Source organism: Sus scrofa, chromosome 6 (assembly GCF_054392235.1).
Source record: "Sus scrofa isolate SSC_HxYL_T2T_F1_AM1 chromosome 6, Sscrofa_HxYL_maternal_Yorkshire_Landrace_v2.0, whole genome shotgun sequence".
Taxonomy (NCBI): domain Eukaryota; kingdom Metazoa; phylum Chordata; class Mammalia; order Artiodactyla; family Suidae; genus Sus; species Sus scrofa.
This window is the reverse complement of record NC_139388.1, coordinates 71,625,671-71,648,843: the sequence shown is the minus strand read 5'-3', so window position 1 is coordinate 71,648,843 and position 23,173 is coordinate 71,625,671. Positions and strand designations below refer to the sequence as shown.

The 23,173-nt window shown below is 57.5% G+C and overlaps 2 protein-coding genes across 12 annotated transcripts; one reads left to right on the top strand and one right to left on the bottom strand.

Moving 5' to 3' along the window:
* Nucleotides 1-1,137: 1,137 nt before the first annotated feature.
* Nucleotides 1,138-10,105, top strand: ICMT (isoprenylcysteine carboxyl methyltransferase). Of its 4 annotated transcripts, none has more exons than XM_084958262.1 (6): nt 1,138-1,386; nt 2,242-2,330; nt 2,700-2,809; nt 3,296-3,412; nt 3,910-4,127; nt 6,784-10,105. In XM_084958262.1, exons 3-6 carry the CDS (start codon nt 2,791-2,793, stop codon nt 6,964-6,966), a joined length of 537 nt encoding a protein of 178 aa, XP_084814388.1. In that variant the 5' UTR covers nt 1,138-1,386; nt 2,242-2,330; nt 2,700-2,790; the 3' UTR covers nt 6,967-10,105.
* Nucleotides 10,007-20,592, bottom strand: RNF207 (ring finger protein 207). Of its 8 annotated transcripts, none has more exons than XM_021095247.2 (17): nt 20,114-20,592; nt 19,334-19,487; nt 18,108-18,252; nt 17,936-18,017; nt 17,787-17,862; nt 17,585-17,710; nt 17,148-17,194; nt 16,845-16,917; nt 16,710-16,778; nt 16,013-16,081; nt 15,823-15,920; nt 14,998-15,184; nt 14,630-14,815; nt 14,307-14,358; nt 13,899-14,016; nt 12,070-12,150; nt 10,007-11,540 (listed from the first exon to the last, which is right to left on the bottom strand). In XM_021095247.2, the coding sequence occupies exons 1-17, from the start codon at nt 20,302-20,304 to the stop codon at nt 11,369-11,371; spliced, it is 1,926 nt and encodes a 641-aa protein (XP_020950906.2). In that variant the 5' UTR covers nt 20,305-20,592; the 3' UTR covers nt 10,007-11,368. The 8 variants fall into 8 exon arrangements, 4 of the variants coding, with proteins under 4 accessions (XP_020950906.2, XP_003481985.3, XP_020950907.2 ...); XM_003481937.5 differs by having other exon boundaries at nt 19,355-19,487; XR_014806999.1 differs by lacking the exon at nt 14,307-14,358.
* Nucleotides 20,593-23,173: the final 2,581 nt, after the last annotated feature.

Genomic DNA, 23,173 nt, shown 5'->3' with positions numbered 1-23,173 from the left:
GGGGGCCTGTCCCCTATCGCTCAGGCTTGCTTCCTCCTGCCTCTGTCTGCAAACTCTGTGCCTTCCCCCTCCCTCCCTGTGGATGCCCTTGCTCTCATTTCAGCGGCAGGACGGCTGCCAGTACACACACTCTTCCATGCAGGCTCCTAAGCCTCCCAATCACGGGCCTCTCCCTGGGGGTCCCTCTCATTCCCTCTCTAACCTCACCCCCACCCCACCAGAGTTTATTCCAGTTATTTGCTTACTTGTCTTTCTCCTCCACCATCCCTCTGTCGGACATTTATCCTTCAAAAAAGTAAGGAAAAATTCCTAATGATAAAAGTAATATATATTGATTGTGGGCCATATGGAAGATCCAAAAACATATAAAAAAGACAGTAAAACGTTTCCGAGTCCACCTGACAATTACCGCCGTGAAATTGGCTTCTGTGTCAATCATTTCCCCAGGCTCACACATAAGCTCTGGTTTTCCCAAGTGGAGTCAGGACCACACTGTCAAGTTTTGCACATTCTGTTTTTTAATAGGTCCTGTGTATTTCACCTGTCTGCCAACATTCTTCCTGAACACGAACCGAAGTGGGCGGTCATCCCGCTGCGTGGATGCCCGCTGGGATTTCAGGCTCCCCGAGGGCAGCGTCCCCGCAGCCTGGGCCCCCAGCGGGCGCTCGGAGACTCTGCGGAGGGCCGGCCGTGCCTGCGCGCGCGGACCCCGCGGGGCGCGGTGGGGTGGAGGCGGGTGGCCCGCTCGTCCCCGCGCGCTGCCCAGGGGTGTCAGTTGCGGGTGGGACCGCGCGGGGCCGGCGAAGGTGGGCTCGCTTCGGCTTTCAGGTGATTTCTCCGGACAGGGACATTCTGGAGTTTGGGGCGGACTCCTGGCAGACACCAGGGTCGCCTTCTCGGCCGAGGACCCAGGCGCCCCGCGGCCCCGCCCGCCGGCTGCCACTCGGCCTGGTTCGGGGTGGGGAGGGGTCCCCCAGGGGACCGCGGGGCGGGGCCGCGGGGCGGGGCGCTCCCGCCAAATTCGGGCCCCAGCTCCGCGGCGCGGCGGTATCGCGAGAGCGCGCGGGAGGCGCGCAGGTCCGGGCGGCTGCCCTTCCCTGTCGGCGTCGGCGGCGCAGTGCGCAGGCGCGGGGGGCGGGTTTCCCAGGGCTACAGCCGGCGCGGCGGCCCGCTCGTCCGCCGCCCTGCGCCATGGCGGGCTGCGCGGCGCGGGCTCCGCCAGGCTCTGAGGCGCGCCTCAGCCTGGCCACCTTCCTGCTGGGCGCCTCCGTGCTCGCGCTGCCGCTGCTCACACGCGCCGGCCTGCAGGGCCGCACCGGGCTGGCGCTCTACGTGGCCGTGCTCAACGCGCTGCTGCTGCTGCTCTACCGGCCGCCGCGCTACCAGGTACAGGCCGGGCAGGGCCTGGCGAGGGCCCGGGGCCGGGCGGGCTGGGCGCGGCGCAGGGGCACCGTCCCCCGGGGTCGAGGTCTGGGTCGGGTCGGCCGAGAGCCCGGCCTGCGAGAGAGACCGCCTCCCCCGGCCGGTGTTCTTTAGCATCGGCGAGTTCAGGTGGCAGGAGGGCCCCCTCCTCTACAGTCTCGGGAGCTGGGGGCGGGGGGCCCCCTCCGCCCGGCGGAGTGGGTGGCAAATTGCAGTTGGTGCGGTTCTGCAGCTGCGGCAGATACGCGTGCGGTGGGGAGTGAGGGAGCCCACGAGTTCTTTTATGTAATTTAAGGTGTGGAGAACTATCTGCTGTCAAGTCTGAGGTCAGAGGCCCCGCAGCTACGTGGAGGGGGCTGGGCGCAGAGTCCCGGGTCCCCCGACCAGGTTCGCTGCGTGGACTTGGAAGCATCCGGCCAATAAGCTAGGTTTACGCAGTTTTCCCACGGCCCTGAGTAGCAATTGCAGTAATAATAGTGACGGTAGCTAAAACGTGGGCAGCACTTACTCTTAAGTGCTTTACTCAGGTGATGGTCACAGCTGTTCTCAAAGGTAGGTGCTGTTGTCATCCCCACTGTGTAGATGGGGAAACCGAGGTCCAGAGACGTTAAGCGACTTGCCTAAGACCACAGAGCCAGAGAAGGGTGGGCTTGGGGTTTGAACCCAGGCAGCCCTGCTTCACCCTGCTAACCTCTGAGCAGATGAGCTCTGCGGACTTGCCCGTGGCCTTCTTATCCCAGGACGTAGGGTGATGCTCCTGCAGCCGGGACGTATGCTGAGAACAGCCAGGTGACTGAGCTTCTTTTGGGTCCATTTCAGATAGCCATCCGAGCCTGCTTCCTTGGCTTTGTGTTTGGCTGTGGAGTGCTGCTAAGTTTTAGCCAGTCTTCTTGGAATCACTTTGGCTGGTAAGAAGTGCTTCGGAAATGAGAGTTTTGAGGTCTGGGTGGGCTGATCAGAGGGTCAGTAGCGGTCCTTCTGCATCCCTGGCTGGCTGAAGGCTATTGAGGGTTCTAAGGAGAGGAGGTCGCTAGAATGCTAGGTGCCTGCATCTCGGACCGTGAGAACGTGTGCCCTGTGCCCCTTGGTTGCTTCTGTTGCAGGTGGAAACAGGTCTCCCCGGCAACCCCCTCCCCCAACAGGTGCCCTTACTGCCGCCCCAGCACATTCGGTAATGTGACCAGCCCTTCCCAGAAGAGGGTGCAGGTCTCAGTGACAGGAAGGGGCGAGGCTCTGGCTCGTCTTCACAGGCCTTTTCCGTCTCTAATTTCTATTAGGTCACATCTAGTGCATCCCCCACGGCCAGTGTAGGATTTTTCCCTACACTGCGATTTCAGTCCCTTGAGCCTTCTAGTCCCTGACCTGGATATGAACCAGTGGCTTCAAGGTAAAAAGCTTTATCTCCTCTTATCAATACTCTGAGCCATCTAATCCTTCTTTGCTGGAATTATTTCAGTTTTTTGGAATTTTTGTATTTTACATACATCACGACTTTATTTTGATACTTCCCTCTTTCATGTTTTACTGTGTGTAGTGTCATTGAAAAAAAAAAAAAGGCTGCAGGCCCATAATGCCTTCCTAACCTATGTTTCTTGTTTTGGGGTTTCTCCCCCCCCCCCAGTGACATTCACAAACGTAGTCCCTTTAAAACCTCAGGGAGTAAAGCTACATGTGGGTGCCTGACGGCCACTCTCAGACAGACGACAGCAGGTCCTCATCCTAGAATTCAGGGGCAGTTCAGACCAGATCCGGACTTCGACTTACAGCTGCCTGGATTCCCTTGCCCCAAGTTACCTCTCTTTCTTTGTGTGTATAAATAGGTATATGTGCTCTCTGTCCTTATTCCACTATTCCGAATACTTGGTCACAGCAGTCAACAACCCCAAGAGCCTGTCCTTGGATTCCTTTCTCCTGAATCACAGCCTGGAGTATACAGTAGCCGCTCTTTCTTCTTGGATAGAGTTCACCCTTGAAAATATCTTCTGGCCAGGTCAGTGTGCCCTGCTTTGCTTTCAGAGGGGAGACGGTGGCTTCCACGTGGCCCTGAGGACAGTGACGTGGGGTCACCTTCTCAGCTCTAATCCCCGCCGAGTACTTTTCCCCAGGCCTCTATCGTCACTAAGCTCCTTACAAAGGCCAAGCTCCGCCTGGGAATCCGCTCCCCACGGGTTTGGGGTGGAGGACGTGTTGACCTTCCCCTTAGGCCTGGCCTAACATTGGACCCGTCTCAGGTGAAGGCCCAGCCTTGGATAGCGGGAATCCCAGTTTGACCGTCAGGAGAGCTGTATCTGTTCATCTTCTGTGACTCGAGAAACACATCTGTTGTGCTTCTAATTAAATTTTAATGTGTTCACAAATGCCAGTTGCCCACTAGCATGTTTTCTAGGGCTCCTGCCTTTGGAAAAATAGGTCCATTTGAAGCATCCAAAGGGAGAACTCGGGAGGCCCCGGTCTGTATTCCCGCTTGTCACCGTCTCTGTCCTGCAGAACTGAAGCAGATCACCTGGCTCAGTGCCACCGGGCTGCTGATGGTGGTCTTCGGAGAATGTCTGCGGAAAGCGGCCATGTTTACAGCTGGTTCCAACTTCAACCACGTGGTGCAGAATGAAAAATCGGAAACCCATACTCTGGTGACCAGCGGAGTCTACGCCTGGTTCCGGCATCCTTCTTATGTCGGGTGGTTTTACTGGAGTATTGGGACCCAGGTATGGTATCGGATGTGATACCCATCTCTCTTCAAGGATTTTAAACTATATTTTCATTCAGATACGGTAACATCCACCATGTCCACGTGTACAGTTCAGAGGGTTTCAGTGTATTTGCAACTATTGTTCTTCTTTAAATAGGTACACGTGTTCCCCGACACATTTCAAGTGATAAAGTCCAAAGAACTCACTTAATCCTTAGCACTTTTTGTGAGGTACTTAAACTCTGGGTGATTTTAGGAGCTGGTACTCCATCTGTCGTACTGCTTTTCTGGCTCTTTAACTTAGATCTGGAGCACCCCAGTGGGATGAGGACAGAGATGGGGCTTTGGGGAGTGCCTTCTGCCCCTAAGGTGGCAGCTTAGAGCTTAGCCGATTTTCATTAGAAGCTGCTCTTGATGAGGCCAAGGTCATGTGTCAGATTTAACATGAGCAATGGAGGTTGTTCTGTTTCAGAAAACCCATCACCTCTTTGGGAAAGTCCAGTCTGGGCCCCTAGTTATCCCATTGCAGCGCCTGGTACCTGGGGACACTGGCGACCCCCAGTGGCAGGTTATTGCACAGCAGTTTTAAAACTTGTGTTTCTGAAACTCAAGACTCCTACCTTGAACCATCACCTTTCCAGAGTTCCCTCCGTGGTGCAGCAGAAACGAATCTGACTAGTATCCATAAGGACGCGGGTTCAGTCCCTGCCCTTGCTCAGTAGGTCGGGAATCCGGTGTTGCTGTGAAGGTCACAGATGCGGCTTGGATTCCAAGTTGCTGTGGCTGTGGTGTAGGCCAGCAGCTGTAGCTCTGACTTGACCCTTAGCCTGAGAAGTTCCATATGTCATGGGTGCAGCCCTAAAAAGCAAAAAAAAAAAAAAAACAAAAAAACCCAAAAAGCAAAACACCTTTCCTGGGAACAAACTGATGTTGAATCATGTAATTTGGCGTAAGTGCTAATTAGTAAACCCAAGCGCTCTAGGTCTAAGGGCTTTTTGTTTGTTTGTTTGTTTGTCTTTTTAGGGCCGCACCCTCGGCATATGGAGGTTCCCAGGCTAGGGGTCTAATTGGAGCTGTTGCTGCCGGCCACAGCCACAGCAACACCAAATCCTTAACCACTGAATGAGGCCAGGAATGGAACCCTCAACCTCATAGTTTCTAGTTGGATTTGCTTCCGCTGCGCCACGACGGGAACTCTTTTTTTTTTTTTTTTTTTTTTGAGGGCTTCTTCATACCTCTTTGACCATGAATATTTTTACACCACAGCCCAGCACACACAGTTGTGTAAAAACAGATAAATCTTTCCTGGAGCAACACTTACCCCTACCGTGTACAGAGCACTCTGGTTTCTGCATTGTGGTTGTTTGTAATGCTTTTTATGATGTGCTGAGCCTGGGAAACTCCGCATGAGGGCACGCTGAGCAGCTGCACCCGTCTGCCGGCCAGGACAGCACAGGCTCTGGCCTTGGCTGATGGGCCTCCCTTTCCTCCTGAGTTAGTGGGGGCAGTAGCGCCAGCTCAGAGGCTTGCTCTGAGGGCTGAGCAGCTTATTGGTTGGTCATGAAGGGCTTGGCGTGTGCTGGGAATGCAGCAGGTGCTCAGGAAACAGTGATGAGGGTTAGAGGTGAGGACATACGGGCTTCTTGGTGAAAGTCACCCACTTGGGGAAGACGCATATCCGGGAAGGGTTCTGCCACAGTGGGCGGGGGCGTTGAAGAGCTGCTTTTCTGGGCTTCAGATGCTAGGCTGGGGAGTTTTCTGGTGGCCTAGCAATTAAGGACTCAGTGTTGGCACTGCCGTGGCTCAGGTTTGATCCCTGGCCTGAGAACTTCTGCATGGTGTGATCGTGGTTCAAAAAAAATAGGCTACAGAGGCATGATTTAGTCCTTGGTGCTGTCTGAGCAGGGGTGTGATCTGATGAAAGAAGTGGTTTCAGGGAGTTCCCATTGTGGCTCAGTGGTTAACGAATCCAACTAGGAACCATGAGGTTGTGGGTTCGATCCCTGGCCTTGCTCAGTGGGTTAAGGATCTGGCGTTGCCGTGAGCTGTGGTGTAGGTTGCAGATGCGGCTTGGATCCCGCATTGCCGTGGCTCTGGCGTAGGCCAGTGGCTACAGCTCCGATTCAACCCCTAGCCTGGGAACCTCCATATGCCGCGGGAGCGGCCCTCAAAAGGCAAAAAGACAAAAAAAAAAAAGAAGTGGTTTCAGAAGCTCAGTGGGGCAGCAGTGTATGGAGTCCAGAGGGAACCAGAGGCAGGGGGCCAGGTGGCTGTGGGGTGGGAGGGAGCACGATAGGATGTGTTGGGCGGGAAGGCAGTGGTGCGTGGAGTGGGGATTCACACGTGGGGTTTGTCGTGGGGAGTTGCCGTCACCCCTACGTGAGGGTCGAAATCCAAGAGGCTGAGCTTTCCTCGTAAGTTTTAGGTATTAGGTAAGAGGGACAAGAAAGCATATCCACAGAGGCCACAGTGACGAGAGTTTAGTTCTGTTGGGAAAGCGATGGCGTGTTTCAGTCCACAGGCCGCTGGCTCTCAGACGCCCTCGGGCTATTTCCAGAGACCCTTGGGCCCTAGGCAGGCAGCCCTCTGGGTGTGGGAGGCGACAGGTGCTGCTGAAGCGGACGGTGTCCAGTCCCACTGACCCGGGCCACTAACCCCGTGTCCTCTGTCAGGTGATGCTGTGTAATCCCATCTGCGGCGTGAGCTATGCCCTGACTGTGTGGCGGTTCTTCCGCGACCGAACAGAAGAGGAGGAGATCTCGCTGATCCACTTCTTTGGGGAGGAGTACCTGGAGTACAAGAAGCGGGTGCCCACGGGCCTGCCCTTCATCAAAGGGGTCAAAGTGGAGCTATGACAGGCCGGGACCCAGCCGCCTCCTGTCGGCCACTCTGCGGAATGGATTTTCTTCCCCTTTTTGTATGTCACCAATCGCTCTTCTGGAATACCACTCAAGACCAAGTGGTCAGAAGGCCTTAGGACCAAAGGACGCCCCCCCCCAACTCCCCACCACCCCAGAGCAGCCTGCTCTTGGCCTAAATCAAGACAGGACATGGATTAAAAATGGACAAGAAGCAAATAAGAGCAATACTCAGCGGTGCCCTCCAGACGTGCCCTGGGGGAGCCTGGGCCATGCTCCATCCCCCACGAGGCCAGTGGTAACCAAGACCCCTGGGGAGAGGCGGGCTCGCTCCTGCCAGTGAGCCAGGCTCCCGCGGCAGGAAGGGCATCCGTGCTTGTTAGCGCTAGAAACTCAGTCAGACCCCAACTGTAGCCGAAGACCCCGAGCAGCACAGCTTTAACCTCCTTACTTCTGTCCCCCGCGCATGAGCGTGTCTAAGTTTGAAAGACACTTCCTTGTAAGGCACTTTGGCTCTTCACAGCTCATGGTATTTACATATCTATTTTTTAAAAAACAGCAGTATGAACTCAAAGGGGAGTCACTTGGCTTGTGAGCCCCAGCTTTTCTTTGGCAGAAAGGCGGCACGGACGCCCCCAGACGACCGGGCCGAGGCTTTGCATTACCGGGGCTCCACAGGCCAGGGGGACCGTGGGCCCCTGTGGCTTTTCTGGAGTCCCGGCTCCTGCTCCCCGCAAGGGGGGCTGTTACTGCTGATGGGCCTGTCCCAGAGGTCTCATTTCTCCTTCACCCAAGAGATGCTTCCAGGACACCTGCTGCGTGCAAGGCGTTCTTAAACCTTGAGAGAGACTGCTCTCCGTTCACTTGGGGTTTATTCTGATTTTACCATAGCTTATATTTTTGCGTTTGGGTTTAAATCTATTATTAACCATTGATTTCTATGCTCTCTTCTCAAAATTCCATCGTCCCTAATGCCATTTCAAACTGTCTTTTCCAGAGGGGTTTGTTTGAGCATATACAACTACAAAATTCAAGCACGTCAACTCATGAAAAAAAATAGAGCAAATAATCCCAGCTGAGGTTTAGTCAGTACTTTTGTTTTTCACGTTTGGGGAGCGTCGTTGGCTTTATGAGTCAGACATAAAAGCCTTGAGACCCTTGCTGAATTCTGGACCAGAGAGGAGCTTGGTCTCCGTGTGAATTCCTTCCGTGTGGTCCTGCCTGGCACCTGCAGAGCGGGAATCGGAGGTGGCTTCAGCCCCTGGCTGGGGCGCTGCCCTGCCCCACTGCGCCCCGCCACGCCGCGCCCCGTGGCTCTCAGGGGCCACTAAACCTTTCCGTGCCTAGACCTCCCCATCTGTGGAATGGGGTCCATACCGCCTACCTCACAGGGCTGTTGTGAAGACTCAGAACCATGTCAGATGTTTTAATAGGTGAGAGAGAGGACGTCACTGAAACCAGTACTGCATGAGTTCCACGGAAACAGACATTGGGTTTCACTGCACCTGACACCAGAAGTGTGTGTTCCAAAAAGCATGACTGACAACTCAAAACATGACTGACTTCTCGATTTCATGGCCTAATTAATTTTCTCATTCTTATATATACCAAAGAGGTTTACGGGTTCGTCGGTGACAGGTGTGACCCTCGCCGGTGTGAGGGCTGGACAGACTCTAGCCTCCGCCCTCCTGAGGTCTTGAAAGAGGCCGGGCCCAGGCGGCAGCCGGAGCCTTGGTGGGCACACGGCGCCGTGGGACACCAGCGCGCACTTCCTGTGTTTGGGGACTTGAATCAGATCTAGACTTGTTCTCTAGACCACGCTTAGCAAAGTCACCCCCGCTGCAGAACAGAGGAGGGGGCCGCTGAGGTTTGGGCTCTCTTCGAGGGAGAGTCCTGTCTTGCGGGCAGCTTTCATTGCCGCTGGGGGCCGTGACGTTGCCTTTTTAGTGGGTGGAAAGCAGCTAATGCCACCCCTGGCTCTGGACGGTGAGAGTGAAGGTCTTGGCATCTGACCTTCTGTTCCTCCTCCGCCCACCTGCCTGGAGCTCAGCACGCGGTCCCTGGTGTCGGCAGCGAGATGCCAACGTCACACCACCTGGGCTTGCTGTGACACCCTGCTGGGCTTTAGAGAGCAGTTCCACGAGCGTGTTCCCACCATGATCTATAACCCAGGGTGGAAGTCAGCAATGACTTTGGGACCCTAGGTGAACTGCTTAGGGGCAGGATTTGGCGGGTGATCAACTTTCCTCTAGCACTGAGATTGTCAGATTATTTTTAACTTTATAAATTTAGCAGTGACAGCACATGCGGCAGAGAATCAGGTCAGCGCGGCACAGGCTTGCCGGCTAGTCCCGAAAGCCCTTGTGGGTAAAGGCCGTGTTGCGGGCTCCTTCCATTGAGAAATTGTCAGGAGAGTTCTTTTTTCACTGCAGGTTTTAAATTGGAGCTTCTGAAATGCAAAGTAGGCACTGCCCAGAACAAAGCTACTTTGAAGCAGCGCAAAATGAAACATTGGATGAGGATTTGCAGTGTGGGGCAGAGAATGGCAGTTCATGGGAGAGAGGTTTGGGGCGAGCCTGGCAGAAAGCAGGAGGCGGCACACCCAGCACCCTTCGTCAGCATGAGCTGCTGCTTCAGCCTTAGACGTGAACGTTAGCAATCCCTTCCCCTCATGTAACGCTCTGGGCGACTGACCTGACAGGGACTGTCCCTACACCGAGGGTCTGTGCTGACAGGTTGGGCTTGGCAGGGGCTCGGCCACGGCTCCTCGTGGCAGTCTCCCCGAGCGGGCACAGTAAAGCACCGTCCCTCTGCACTTTCCTTACTGCCTTAGATGGGCGCCCTCGTTTCCTTGGTGACTCGGTGACGCCAGGCCTGTCCAGTGTTGGGGAGGCTCGCTCTCCGTGCCCTGCTAGGGAAGCGGACGCCTCGCCTCGTCCTGGGCTCGGGTGGCCGGCCGTCAGGAGTGGTCCCCGGCACCTGTTCCCAGGGACCTGTCCCACAGCGAAGCTAGGGGAGTAACTTAATGGCGTAATTACTTTTTACACACAGAAATGTTTATTTCAATATTGGATTTTCTTTCACAGATACTGATTATTTCCAATTCTTAAATAAAACTACTTGATTTCACTATGAACAATAGTGTCATTGTGTGGGATTCAGGAATTCTAAGATCTTGCTGCTTCTGACTAAGACGTCCAGAACCTCCCGCGTAAAACCAGATGTGCTCTGCCGACTCGATCCTGTTCCGAATTCCTACTTCTAACCAGTTTGTAATGACAGGTCCCTCCTGGGAGCTTGTGATGCTCTGGGATGGGGGCATCGTGCCCTGACCGGGCAGGCGTGTAGCAGCCTCGGCTCTCGATGAGACAGGGATCCATGGGTGTGTGGACCTGCGGGCCTACCTGATGCAGAGACGCCATTCGAGATTTGAACCACTGTGATTATCTGGGCATCATTTTGCCTCCAAAACTTTAAATTTCAGGTCATGCAGCTAATTTTCTTTTTTAAGCATTTTAAGTCCCACTTGATAAAAAGTCCTGGGGAGGCATGGAAAACTGAGCAAAGTCGCTGGTGAATCATGCTTTAATAGTATTGGAAGGCAAACACAGGAGAGTGACAGCAGTCAGAAAAAGGAATGGAGGAGAGGTGACGGCGGCTGTCCCCTGCTTCCAGGTGCTGCTCCTTTGCTTTATGAGCTTAGCCTGGGCTCTAAAGGGAGAAAAGCTGGAGCAAAGGTTTTTCCCTTTTGTTGAGTCAGTGCTCAGATTAGTGGGTGGAAGTTTCCAGGCGCACCCAGCTGGGCTGTGAATCAGGAGCTGGATTCCTCTGAGGCAGGGCAGGTGGCTAGCAGGCAAGACATGTTATCTATCATTCAGATGGATGCACCCAGGCGGGAGCTCACAGGGCCAGCACATGGGAGACGCAGGGGCACTGAGGGCCTTGGGGCTGATGTTCATTCATTCATTTAACCAAGACTTTAAGCAACCCAGAGTCTAGCCCAAGCCAAAGACTCTGAAATTAGGGCTTGGCAGGGACTTTCTGGGTTTGCTGCTGATAAATGATTACACTTTAAAAAAAAAAAATCAGTTCCTATTGTTGCTCAGCAGGTTAAGGTCCCGCCACAGTGTCCATGCAGGTTCCATCCCTGGCCCTGCTCAGTGGGTTAAGGATCTGATGTTGCTGCGAGCTGCAGTATAGGTCACAGATGCAGCTCGGATCTTGAGTGGCTGTGGCTATGTGTAGGCTGGCAGCTGCAGCCCCAATTCAACTCCTTGCTGGGGAATTTTCATATGCCGCGGGTGTGGCCTTAAAAAGAAAAAAGATTATGACAGGTACGCCTTATCTTAGATGTCCCACCCTTTGTAAAATGCTCAACCCCGGGGGCCAGTCCCGGTTGCTAAGCTGGGCGCTCTCTCCGTGTGGGGGCATCACCCCCAGGTTTCGGTTTGGGTCTGTGAGAATCTTTATTTTTCTGTGGAGGCTCCTCTGTGAGGCTGCTCAGGGTCCTGCCGTTTCCTCGAGGCTCTGAGGTCTTCTCCTTCTTTTCTGAGACGCTTACTGGATCATTCCTAAAGAAACACCTAACGTGAGCGCCTCCGCCCCACCCCCTCCCCCGTCTCACCGCGTCCGGCCCTAAAGCCCGACCAGGCAGAGGCTTTCAGGATGGCAAGCCCTTCTGGAAGGTACCAGTGGATTAACACGTCTTCAGAACCAGAACGAAGAACTACGTCATTTCCGGAGTTCCTGTTGTCCCGCAGCGGAATCGAATCCGACTGAGGACAATGAGGTTGTGGGTTTGATCCCTGGCCTCGCTCAGTGGGTTGAGGATCTGGTGTTGCTGTGAGCTGTGGTGTGGGTCGCAAACGCGGCTTGGATCCCGAGTTGCTGTGGCTCTGGCGTAGGCCGGGGGCTCTGGCTCCGATTCGACCCCTAGCCTGGGAACCTCCATATGCCACAGGAGCGGCCTAAGAAATGGCAATATGACAAAAAAAAAAAAAAAAGAAGAAGAAGAAAGCCCAGGGTCTGTCTTTGTCGTCCGTCCTTCTTTGTCTCTGAGATTCAATCATTTGCTCACTCAGGTTGGAAAGACTTGTTTACCTGGTCTGAACCTCACTAGTCCCGCTGTCATCATACGTGTTCTGTAGATGGTCTGACGGTTCGTCCACAGGTGCCTGAAACCTGAGCGAGAAAGCAGCTCTCGGGAACCTGGGCGGCAGCAGAGCTCACTGCACAAACGCCAAACTTGAGCAAACACTCAGGGGCCCGCCTCGGGCTTTGAGCCTCAAATATTTACTGACGGCCAGGGACACAGCCGTGGCAATGGACGAGAGAGGCTGGGCCCCGCTCTCGTGGGAGCTGCCTTCTGGTCGGGGAGATAGGCTCTAACACCTTCTTCCCCAAACTCACTGACATTAGTAAAAGGACCAAAAGAACGAGGGGGAAACCTCCAGGTGTACAGGAAGGGATGCACCAGGATTCTGGAAGCTTATGGCCTGGTGGTCACTAATCCAGCCACTGAGGAAGATGGAATTCAAAGTGCAAAGCAGAACAAGCTAAGGCCAGACTGGTTCCCACCGCTGAATTCTTAAGGGGCCCCAGGAAATGGCAGCCGCATAAGGGTTAGGCTCTGGGAGGGTACAACACACACGGGGAAAAACTACTGAATCAGGTGACAATGACCTTCCAGGAAGGAGACTGGGCAAAGATCTAAAACTGACATCGGGGCACTAAACAAACAAACAAACAAAACCCCAACCAGATCCCTTAACACTGAAGCACCACCCATGTGCTCAGAGCTCCCAGCCTGCCCTCTCAACCCCAATTCCTTGTATGAACAGCTCAGCGAAGAGTTCCTGACATTTGAGAGTTCCCGTCGTAGCGCAGCGGAAGTGAATCCGACTAATAACCATGAAGTTGCGGGTTTGATCCCTGGCCTCACTCAGTGGGTTGAGGATCCGGCGTTGTCCTGAGCTGTGGTGTAGGTTGCAGACACGGCTCGGATCTGGCGTTGTGTGGCTGTGGTGTAGGCCGGCAGCTGTAGCTCCGATTCGACCCCTTGCCTGGGAACCTCCGTATGCTGAGGGTGCGGCCCTAAAAAAAGAAAAAGAAAAAAGAGAGAGAGCTCTTGGAAACTTCTCCAAAAATGAAGAGTTAGGAATCCGACTGCAGCAGCTCCAGCAGGCTGGTTTGATCCCCAGCCTGGTGCAGTGAGTTAATTAAAGGACCTGGCCTTGCCGCAGCTGTGGCGTAGGTTGCAGCTGCCGCTCAGATTCAATCTCTGGCCCCAGGAACTTCCATCTGCCTTGGGTGCATTCATACAATTAAACAAACAATGTGTACCCTTCCTCAAGGAGTTACTCGGGGATGGGCTCCACCAAACCGTGAACGAGGAAATCTGGGATGCTGGAATCCAGAGAGCTCAGGGTGGAGCGAGGGAAACAGTCCCCGGAGGGTGGCGGAGGGAGCGCCCAGGCTGATCACTGTGCACCCGCCCTACAGGGCAACCACCCTGGGGCTCAGTGCCATGAGAGACAGTCACACGAAGACCTGCCACCAAAAAACCCTCTGCCACTGTCACACCACCAGTACCCAAGTGTGGTGCTGAGCCTGCTCCAGGTTCCTGTCTAGACCTGGTTTAGCCAAGTCCCGAGGAAGTTCTCTCTCCTCCGTTCTGGACCAGCGGAGGGCCCTCATAACACCCCCACGGTATAAAGAGGTGGGCAGCTGTGTGCCTAGAAGCAGACGCTCAGAGCAGCCTACTCATTCTGTGTCTTGGCAGGTGTCCAGCCCTGGGTCTGCCCAGATGCCCTGATCAAACCCTCCCGACCCGGCCCACGGACTTCCCGAAAGGGCTCTTCCACATGCATGGCCCTTTTCCCGCACACACTCAAGTGTTTCGGCCTCCCTGGGACCCACCCTGGGCTCACCTGGGCTCCAGCCGCTCCTTCACCTTGGCAATGGAGCGGACGTAGGGCGTGATCTGCTTGGTGATGGTGGTCAGGTAGGCGTTCTCCTGCTTCAGCTGGAGAAGGTCCTGGAGCTGGGCTGTGGGGGTCAAGGCCAGAGCATTAGGTCCGGTTGGCTTCGGATTCTTACCTTCCAGCTTCGAACCATCTAAATATCCCAACTACTTCCGTGATTACCTGCAAAGAGTGAGGGGAAAGGCTTGGAAGGCACCTACTGACTGAGTCCCGACCGCAGTTGGGTTATGTTGGGGCAAGTTAGCAGCTGTGAGGCAAAGTCAAGAGCTAAGGGGGAGAGCTAACCCAGGGGCTGGGTTAGTGGAAAACTGGCTTCCTGCCCCTGAAAGCAAGCGTGTGGATTAGCTCCAGGACCTTCATAAATCTCCTGCTGATGAGCCACCCGCTGGTAGGCTTCCTCCCAAATCTGAAAGAGAAAGTACGTCGGACTTTGCCTGTGGCCGTGAGTTGGAGTTTCCACTGGTGGCCCTTCCATCCTCTAGCCTCTTGGAGCCAAAGGGCACCCCCAGCCCGATCACGAGGCTCCAGGCAGAAAAGACCCAGGGTCCCGAGCCGGCCACACGAGGGCCTCAGGGGGCACGGGGCCAAGGTCCCCCTCTGCTTCCCGTCTTGGGGTAGAGCGTGTCAATGCCCACAGGTGGCGCTGCAGGGGAGGCGGGGGCCTCCGGAAGGGCTACCTCCTGGAAAACTGCTCGCAGGCCCTCCAGGGCAGCATACTCCGAGGTGATCTGGGCATCCACCCGCAGGGACTTGTGCAGGATGTCGCCCATGATCTCGGCCTTGATGAGCGAGTGGTGCTTGGTGAGGTCCCGGTGCAGCTCCTGGACCTGGTCCTTCAGGTTCTGCATCTCCACCTGCAGGCGCTGGGGGGAGAGACCAAGTGAGTGCCGGGTTTCCTGCAGGCTGGGGACGCGGCGGCTGGCGGGAGGGGCGTGGGGAGGGATGGCTAGCAGGCTGGGTGGCCTGTGCTCGACTGGCCACTGCACCTTGGCCAGAAGGGGTGGCGCTTTCCCAGCCGGCGGGTCCCAGGCCCTCCCCCCCTCACCCGGTAGGAGTCCTCATGGCGGCGGCAGTGCTCCGCGAAGGCTGAGTCGTCACCCTCTGCCAGCAGCATCTTGGTGCTCACGTACCGGCGCAGCGCTGGCCTTTGGACCGGCGACCCCAACATCCTTCCCACCGGGGAAGGGCAGCTGGGCCCCATCAGCACCTTGGGGCCTGGGCCCCCTGCCAGCCTGGGAAGAAAACGCGCGTGGATGTAGAGGCGGGGTTCCAGAACTTCTCCCCACCTCCCAGTGCGCTCTCGGCCCCCTCAGCCCAGGCTGCGCCAGAACCCCAGGAGCTCTGAAAGGCACTGATGCAAAGCCAAGCCCAAGAGCAGGAGAGGTCCACCAGGATGTTCTCAGGGCTGGTCGCCAGCAGACATTATGCTCATTTACACGCTGGACCTTGAAAATTTGGTCTAATGCCCAGTCCCCTGTGTCTGGGGCCTTGGCACACCCATCCAGCTTAGGCATTTGTCCTGACTCCCCCAGAGTCTCCAGCTCTCTGGACTGGGACGCAAAAGTCAGACCCCCCGGACCCCACCCTAAGCCACCCCTTCCTTTCAGGCCTTAGACACTGCTAGCCAGGAAGCTGAGACAGCAGTGGTGTTTGGGCACAGCTCTGAGTCCTCCGTCCACCCTGACCTGGCAGGTCAGCCCCAGGCTGGACGGCTGCTTTCCCGCTAGGCCGGCTTCCCTGCTCCCCAGCGTGGAGGTTGTTGGCGCCCAAATGAGGCCCGCGGAGCTCGGCGAGCAGGGAAAGGCGGCGCTCTGTGGCCCCCACCCCAATGGGGACCTCGGGCCGGGTCCCTCCCCTGCCCCGCACTCACGTGCTGGCGCCGCCCCCGGCACCCGCGGCCCGGCGAGGCCCCAGCAGCAGCAGCGGCTCCAGGCAGCGCGCGAACTCGGCGCGGTGGTCGCTGACGATCTGGGCGGGGGGGGGGGGGAGGAGGGCTTGAGGCCTCTCCAAACCCCGCGGCCCCGCCCCCGGCCCCGGCCCACCCAGCGCCGCCCGCCCACCTTGCTGCTCTGGGCGGGCCGAAGGCGCTGCGGCCGCGTGACAATGCCCTGTAGCCGCTCCATCAGCTCCTGCAGCGGAGGAGGGCGCTCCGGTGGGTGGGGGTGGAGGTGACCGGGAGGCGGGGGCAGAGGGCAAATCTGTCTTTAGGACTTTACCTGCTGTCCAGTCCTCCCTGGGAATGGTCTGGACGCCCACATCACCCCCACCCCCAAACCACAGGAAAGGTTAGGGCGTCTGGACTCCAGGGGATGCGCTGCACTCCGGGGAGGAGGCTTATGCTCCCTTCCGGGCTTTGCTGTCCATTTATGTATTTATGTATCACTAGGGCCACACCTATGGCAGATGGAAGTTCCCAGGCTAGGGATGGAAGCAGAGCTGCAGCTGCCAGCCACTTTACTGTCCTTTTAGAAGGGACTGAGCTGACCCCTAAATGGTTTGCGGAGGACCAGGTGGAGGAGGGGACAGTAAACCCAAAGACCTCTGACCCAGCATCTAGGTGACAGGTTGCCCAGCCCTGAGGGTCGGGGGTTCGGCATGTACAGGATGGGTTCCCTGGCGGGGGGATTGTGTGGGCTGTGCAGGGTGGGTTCTTGGCGGGGGATGTCTAGAGTGTGCAGGTGAGTTCCTGGCAGGGGTCTAGGGTGTGCAGGGTGGGTTCCTGGGGAGGGCGGAGACTCCCAGGAGCTGGGGACTCACATAGCCCAGATCCAGGAACTCGGCCTTGCTGGCCAGGCTGAGGAAAGATGAGCAGATGACCAGGTGAACCTGCGAGAGAGATGCTGCTCAGTGCCTGGGCAGGGTGCCCGGCCCCACACCCCCAGCATCCCTTACCTGCAGGGTGGGCAGCAGAGTGGCCAAATGGGAGAGCTGCTCCTTGAAGGCCTTGTCCTTTTCTTCATACTGGCTGGGGGAGGGGCAGGCAGCCTCGTCTCCACGGGGAGGGCTGAGGGTCCTTAGGACTGGGGGTTCCACCTCCCCACCAGCTCTGTGCGTCCTTCCCCATCACCCCTCCCCTGAGCCCCCTTGTCCTCCTCACCGGGGGGGGGGGTCGCCTGGCTGTCTTGCTCTCCAGGCTGTGAGATAGGGGTCTGGAGGTCAAGGGGCAGGGGACAGAGACTCACCCCCACCACTCACCTCTGCACAGCCTGCAGCAGCAGCGCTTTCCTCTCGGCCAGCGTGTCCTGGGAGGAACAGTCCGCCACTGCCACCTCCCAGTGCTCTCCCCCCCCACCCCGCTTGGGCCCCCCAGTCTACCAGCTCTGCTCCCTGAGCTATCTCCTCTGATTCCCGCAGCCTGAGAGCCCCGTTCCCCTCACCTTAAAGGTCACCTCCTGCGGGAAGTCTTCCCTGACTACTTCTCACCACTAGCACCAGCCTAGGGCAGGCCTTTGACCCTCTAGAATGCTCCTGGAACCTGGGATTAAGTAACTCCGGGAAGTGGTTCAATGCTTGCTGCCCTGCTACACTGGACACTCCGCAAAGGCCCTGGGGGCCCTGCCCTGTGTCCTGGGCACCAGTCACAGCTGATAAGGATGTGGCCTGTGGCTGCCCAGTCCCCCGACCCCTCTCACCTGCATGCTGCCAAAGAGGGCGTGGATGGCAGCCTCCTCATCAGCCGCGCTGCGTCGCACGTCCTCCACCATGGCCTGCAGCAGCGCGATGGCCTCCCGCGTGGACATCTGCAGGGCCTTCACCGCCTGGGAACAGGGCGCCTCAGCCTCGTGGATGTGCCTTCCCCTCCCCGGGCCAGAGCGCCGGGCATCTTGCGCTCACCAGCACCGCCTGCTGCAGCCGCTCGCAACCCTGCACATACGCCGACTCGAGGTCCACGCAGTGGGCCCGGCTCTCCCTGTGGGGAACCCGAGGGTGAGCTCCGCTTCAGGCCGCCCTCCGCCCTCTCACCTCCCGTGCCCTCTACCCACCCTTGCATGTCCCGGAAGCAACGGATACACAGCAGCGACTTCGTGTCCGTGGAGAACATGATGTAGGGCTCAGCGTGCAGCGCTGCAGGGGGGGGGGCGGCGATGAGGGCTTGGGCGCTGCCTGCCCCCAGCCCCACCCAGCGCTGCTCCCCACCTGGCACACTGCACTCACTGCACTTCTGGAGCACGTCGCGGCTGCGCTGGCCCAAGGCCACGATGTCGTGGCTCGCGAACATGCGTGCCCGGTGCGTCTCATCGCGGCAGCGTGCGCACAACGGCTGCCCACACGTGTTGCAGAAGTACGTGGTCTCAGCATCCTGCAGACAGAGTTCGGGCTCAGCCCGCCCACGAACTGGGAGTCTGACCCTGGTTGCAGCCCGAGCGTCATTGCACGCGTGGATCCCAGCCTGGGGCAGTCGCCCGCGGCCAAATTCAGGTCTTTCTTGTAATCCGGACCTTCAGCGCGTCTAACACACCCAGTTTACGGATGAGAACGTGGAGGCTCAGAGAATAGCTAAGTAGGTCCAGTAACGGACAGGTACCCAGAACCGGCTTTGGGAGAGGGGTTCACGGGGTGGCGGGGAAGGCAGACACTGCATTCGCAAAACATTTTACCTACGACAAAAATGTGTACCTTCAATAGTAGCCACATGGCAATGCCCACCCTGATCATATGGAGCCAGAGTTTGGCTGAGGGAGGAGAGGAGTGAAGGCCTGCAGGTGCCCTTCCCCAGGGCGGAAAGTCCAGGACACCGACCCAAGCAATGGCTATGCAAGCACAGACCCTGCCAACTCCTTACTTGGGCAGTCAAGGCCATTTCCTCCCCATGCTCTCCCTGCAGCCCCTCACCTCCTGCTCCTCATCTCCGTAGTTCTGGGTAGCACACATTCTAGAACTTACCCAGCACACCCCCACCTTTTGCTCCTGTGACACCCTACTCAGGCCAGAGAGAGACCCACATACCCTTCACCATCCACCTTGAAGCCTGGCCTCTGCTCCCTGGGCTTTCAGGATCGTCCCTGCCCACACGGTCCTCACTTTCCTGTGGGCTGTGGACAGCTGCTGGCAGCTACCCAGGTAGCAGGGGGCCCTCGAGGGCTGGCTCAGGCCGGTGCGCTGGACTGCTCTTCCTGTTCCAGCTCACAACTGCACCCTGATTTGGGGACCAGTAAGCTCCCCTCAAATTGAAACGGCCTTAATCTCTGCACCTGTCTGGCTGTTGGCTCAAGTCGGTTGTTTGGGACCTCCGTTTCCATGCCAGGCAAGTGGGGCTCACATCCTGGAAACAGGGTGCCCTAGAGAAGCATTGGAGGATCTACTGATGGCTGATCCAGAGGACGTGTTGGCACATGCTGCAGGCACCAGGACATGGCAACCTGGCACCCTCTGCTCCTCACCCCAGCCCCAGGCCCCCCTGCCTGCTTGCCGCACTCCAGGTCGCAGTTGGCACAGTGCACCACCTCCATGCCATCCCCTGAACTGTCCACCAGGAACTGCAACAGCCGATCCACTGGAGGGAGCCCGCTGGGGCCCTTCACCACCGTCTGGTGTCTGCGGAGAAGCTTGAGCCAAGATCCAGATGCCGGGTCCCCAAGGCCCCCTCCCTCTCCCTCCCCTTCACATTCCAGGCTGGAACTAAAAATAGATGGGGGAGGGGGGTGCCTGCAGGCCTGACCTCTATACTGATCTCAGCCAGTGTTCACTCTGACCCCACCCCCTTCCAGTCCTGGGTAGTCGGGGGAGGGGGTTAGTGACTCAGGGTGGCAAAGGCAGGAGCGTCCCCTTAACCCCCTCTCAGTGGGGACAACTCTGGTAACTTGAGCCAACACAACGAGCTTGTGTTGACCTAAGACTTCTGGACCCTCCAAGTGAGTCCTGAGGCTGGGCCTAGATCCTCTACTGCAGCAGCATGGAATCCAATCGGACAGCCCCGCCCTCTAGGCTGCCCCATCCCCAGACTTTCTGTGGGAGGCGTTGGGCCATAACCCCAGGACTCAGTTACCCTGATCTGTAAAATGGGCAAGAGCCTTCACCTTTTCTCCAGGAGAGGTACAGGCTGGAGGCAGCCTCTCCCAGCCTTCTCTGCAGAGGGAGAGTCAGAGCCCGGCCCTCTCTGTACCTAGTCTCCGCCCCGGGGGCAGCCAGCATCCCCTCCTGGGGGACTCGGAGGCACTCACTGGCACAGCGGGCAGGCGAGGCGGCCGTCGGCGGCGCGGCCGCGCAGGCAGCCGGCACAGAAGTCGTGGAAGCAGTCCAGCAGGCACGGGCGCTCGTACTGCACGTGGCACAGCGGGCACACGAGCGGGTGGCCGCTCGCCGCGTCCAGGGCGCCCGAGCCCTCCAGGGGCGCGAAGATAGCTCCTGACATCTTCCCGGACAGCGCAGGAGCGCGGCGGGGCGCGCGCGGTGCGAGGCCCGGGCAGCAGAGCCCGCGCCGGTTCCCGCAGCCCCTCTGCCCCGGCGCCGGCGCCCTCCCACCTGTCGCTCGCGAACCCCCGCCTCCCGCCCCGGGACGTCCAGTGGTCGTGCAGCGGGGAGCGGCTAGGGCCCAGGACCAGGGCTGGGGGCTGCAGCGGCGGGCGCGGTGCCCGCCCTCCCCACCTCTCCACCGCAGCCCTGGAAGGTCAGACCGCAGGACCCGCAAGGCTTCCTACCCAATGCCCCGCCTCCCCCTGCCTCCCCCTCTCCCACCTCCCCTCACTCCCACCCCAGGAATGCCCCTCTTGATGTCCTCTGCGTGACCTGCAGGCGACACCCCTTCTGCGCTGGACGCCCCTTTGCTCGGGCGCGGTGCTCCCGTCCCGCTCGCTTCCCCAGGCGGGCCCCGCCGGCGCTCCGCCCCAGGACTCCGGTCAGGGCCACCGCCACTCCACCCCGCGCCCAGAAGAAGCACGAACCTGGAAAGGACCCCGCGAGGCAAGGGTTCGAGGCTCGGACTGGACCCCGCATGGGATGACAGAGCCCGGAGCCGCGGGATCGCGGCTCAGAGAGGGGCCCCAGGACCGGGGGTCACCCCTGGCCCCGCCAGCTAGACGGGATCTGTCAGGTCGGACTTCGGCCCAGGCAGGAGTGGGTCCGCGCGGCCCCCTTTCCTCGACGGCCAACTGAGGGCGCCAGAGAGCAGCAGGCCCTTGGGAGAGCACGTGAGAGGTGGGAAGCCCAGGACTGCCTTTGGCTCCTAATGGCAAAAGTTACTGACGACTCAGAGCCTCTGAGCTGGGGTCAAACAGGGCAGCCTCGCAGTGATGAGGCGAGTCTTCAATGAAGTAAAAAGCACATCCGGAGCTTCCAAATAATTAAGACCCCACTCCCATCATCAGCCGAGTTCCCAAAAAAGAGGTAGGTTTGGGGGGGAGCATGAGAGAGGAAGCTCTGAGCCTTTCCAGCTGGCTCCCCTCTGCCCTTCTTGGCCTGGCGAGTGCTTGTTTCAGCCAGTGTCATTTTCTCCAGAGTGCCTGCTTCCTCTGCCCATGCCAGCCTGAGCCCCGGGAAGTGGCTTCTGTGGCTTCTGTCTCTGCCCTTCTTGAAATCAGTCTAGCCCAGAGCCTGACCCACAGAGGGTGCTGAATAAAATCTGACTAATCAGAAAAAAACCTAGGAGATTGTATTCCAGCTGGGTTTTGAAGGATGAGTAGAAGTTGGCCAGCGGGAAGAAAGGAAGTGAGTTCTAGGCAGGAACCACCTATTCTTTCAAGGGTCCTCCCTAGCCCTGGTCCAAGTTATTTGCGCTCCAAGTCACAACAGTGGTCACTGTTTATGGGCCAATACACTATTCAAAGCTCTTCTACTTGTATTAACTCATTTAATTCTGACAACCTTATGAAGTAATGAATGTTACCATTGTAGGTGGTAGAGCTGGTATACAAAACTGGGTGAGGTCTTGGGAGTTGCCGCCATGGCTCAGTAGAAACGAATCTGACTAGCAACCATAAGAACGCAGGTTCGATCCCTGGCCTCGCTCCGTGGGTTAAGGATTTGGTGTTGCTGTGAGCTGTGGTTTAGGTCGAAGACACACACGGCTTAGATCCCACATTGCTGTGGCTGTGGTATAGGCCAGAGGCTACAGCTCCGATTAGACCCCTAGCCTGGGAACCTCCATGTGCCAAGGCTTCGGCCCTTAAAAGACAAAACAAACAAACAAACAAAAAACTAAACAACAAAAAAACTGGATGATGATGCATTAGTTTCCCCCGGCAAGGCAGTAGGAGGTAGGTGTTTGTTCCTGCTATTTGGACTTACTTAATCCCTCCATTCCTGTCTTCATCTATTTGAGCTGGACTTTACTGGGCATCTGCCATGGGCCATACAGATGGAAGGGGACACACCAGCCAAGGTTAACCAAGTACTCAAATAAACATGTACAATAATGACAGACTGTGTTAAAGGCTCTGAAGAATCAGGAGGATGTGATGGAGGGCAGCTGGGAGGGGGTGGAGCTCGGGACACACCAGACCGCAGGGGTCCAAGCCCCTGGAGGATGAGAAGAAATCATACACAAGGAAAGCCAGGAAGAGTTCAAAGCTGAGGCGACAGAGAGGACGAGGTCCCAGAGGTTGGAATACATTTTGAGGAAAGAAGACCAACGTGGGCGGAGATGAAGGGATGCACGGTGGGGTGAGGCTGAGGGTGGAGAGTGGGGGTAAGGGTGACGAGCTGAGAGTGGGGTCCTGGGGGTGAGGTAGTCAACTTGACCTTCTAGCCTGGAGATGTCAGGAGTCCAGGGAGGGCTGAGGCTGCGCACACAGACGTGGGGAGCCGTATTTAAGGGCATGAGGCTGGGACATGCCAAAGGTCAAGGGCAGATAAAGAAGTCCAGAGAGGAGGAGGGAGCAGCAAGGAGGGGAGAAGGAGCGAGGTGGGAGGAGAGCCTGGCAGCCCTAGGTGGCAAGGTGCTGGGGGCTCAGGGAAGAAAGTCCAGACCCGCCCCCATGCTTAGCAGGGGGACACACCAGTGACCTTGGTAAGGGCTGTCCCGGTAGCTGGGGGCAAAAGCCAGACCAGAGAGAGTTCCACAGGAAACAGGATGCAGTTGGTGCAGAGGGAACGTCCCAAAAAATTGGTTAAAGAGATTGTTGTAGTTCAGGCTGCTGTAACAAAGACATGGCCAGGCAGCTTAAACAACAGAAATTGCTCACATTTCTGAAGGCTGCAAGTCCACGATCAGGGGGAGGAAGATTTGGCTCCTGCTGAGGGCTCTCTTGCTGGCTTGGAGGTGGCAGCCTTCTCCCAGTATGTCC

Coding starts and splice junctions, on each gene's coding strand:
- RNF207 (XM_021095247.2), bottom strand. CDS start 20,304: ATGTCAGGAGCTATCTTCGCGCCCCTGGAGGGCTCGGGCGCCCTGGAC. Junction 16,082..16,709: donor AGTTCCTGGATCTGGGCTAT/GTGAGTCCCCAG, acceptor CCTCCGCTGCAG/GAGCTGATGGAGCGGCTACA. Junction 11,541..12,069: donor ACTAGTGAGGTTCAGACCAG/GTAAACAAGTCT, acceptor GTGTTTCTTTAG/GAATGATCCAGTAAGCGTCT.
- ICMT (XM_084958260.1), top strand. CDS start 3,247: ATGTGCTCTCTGTCCTTATTCCACTATTCCGAATACTTGGTCACAGCA. Junction 3,413..3,909: donor TGAAAATATCTTCTGGCCAG/GTCAGTGTGCCC, acceptor TCTGTCCTGCAG/AACTGAAGCAGATCACCTGG. Junction 4,128..6,783: donor ACTGGAGTATTGGGACCCAG/GTATGGTATCGG, acceptor GTCCTCTGTCAG/GTGATGCTGTGTAATCCCAT.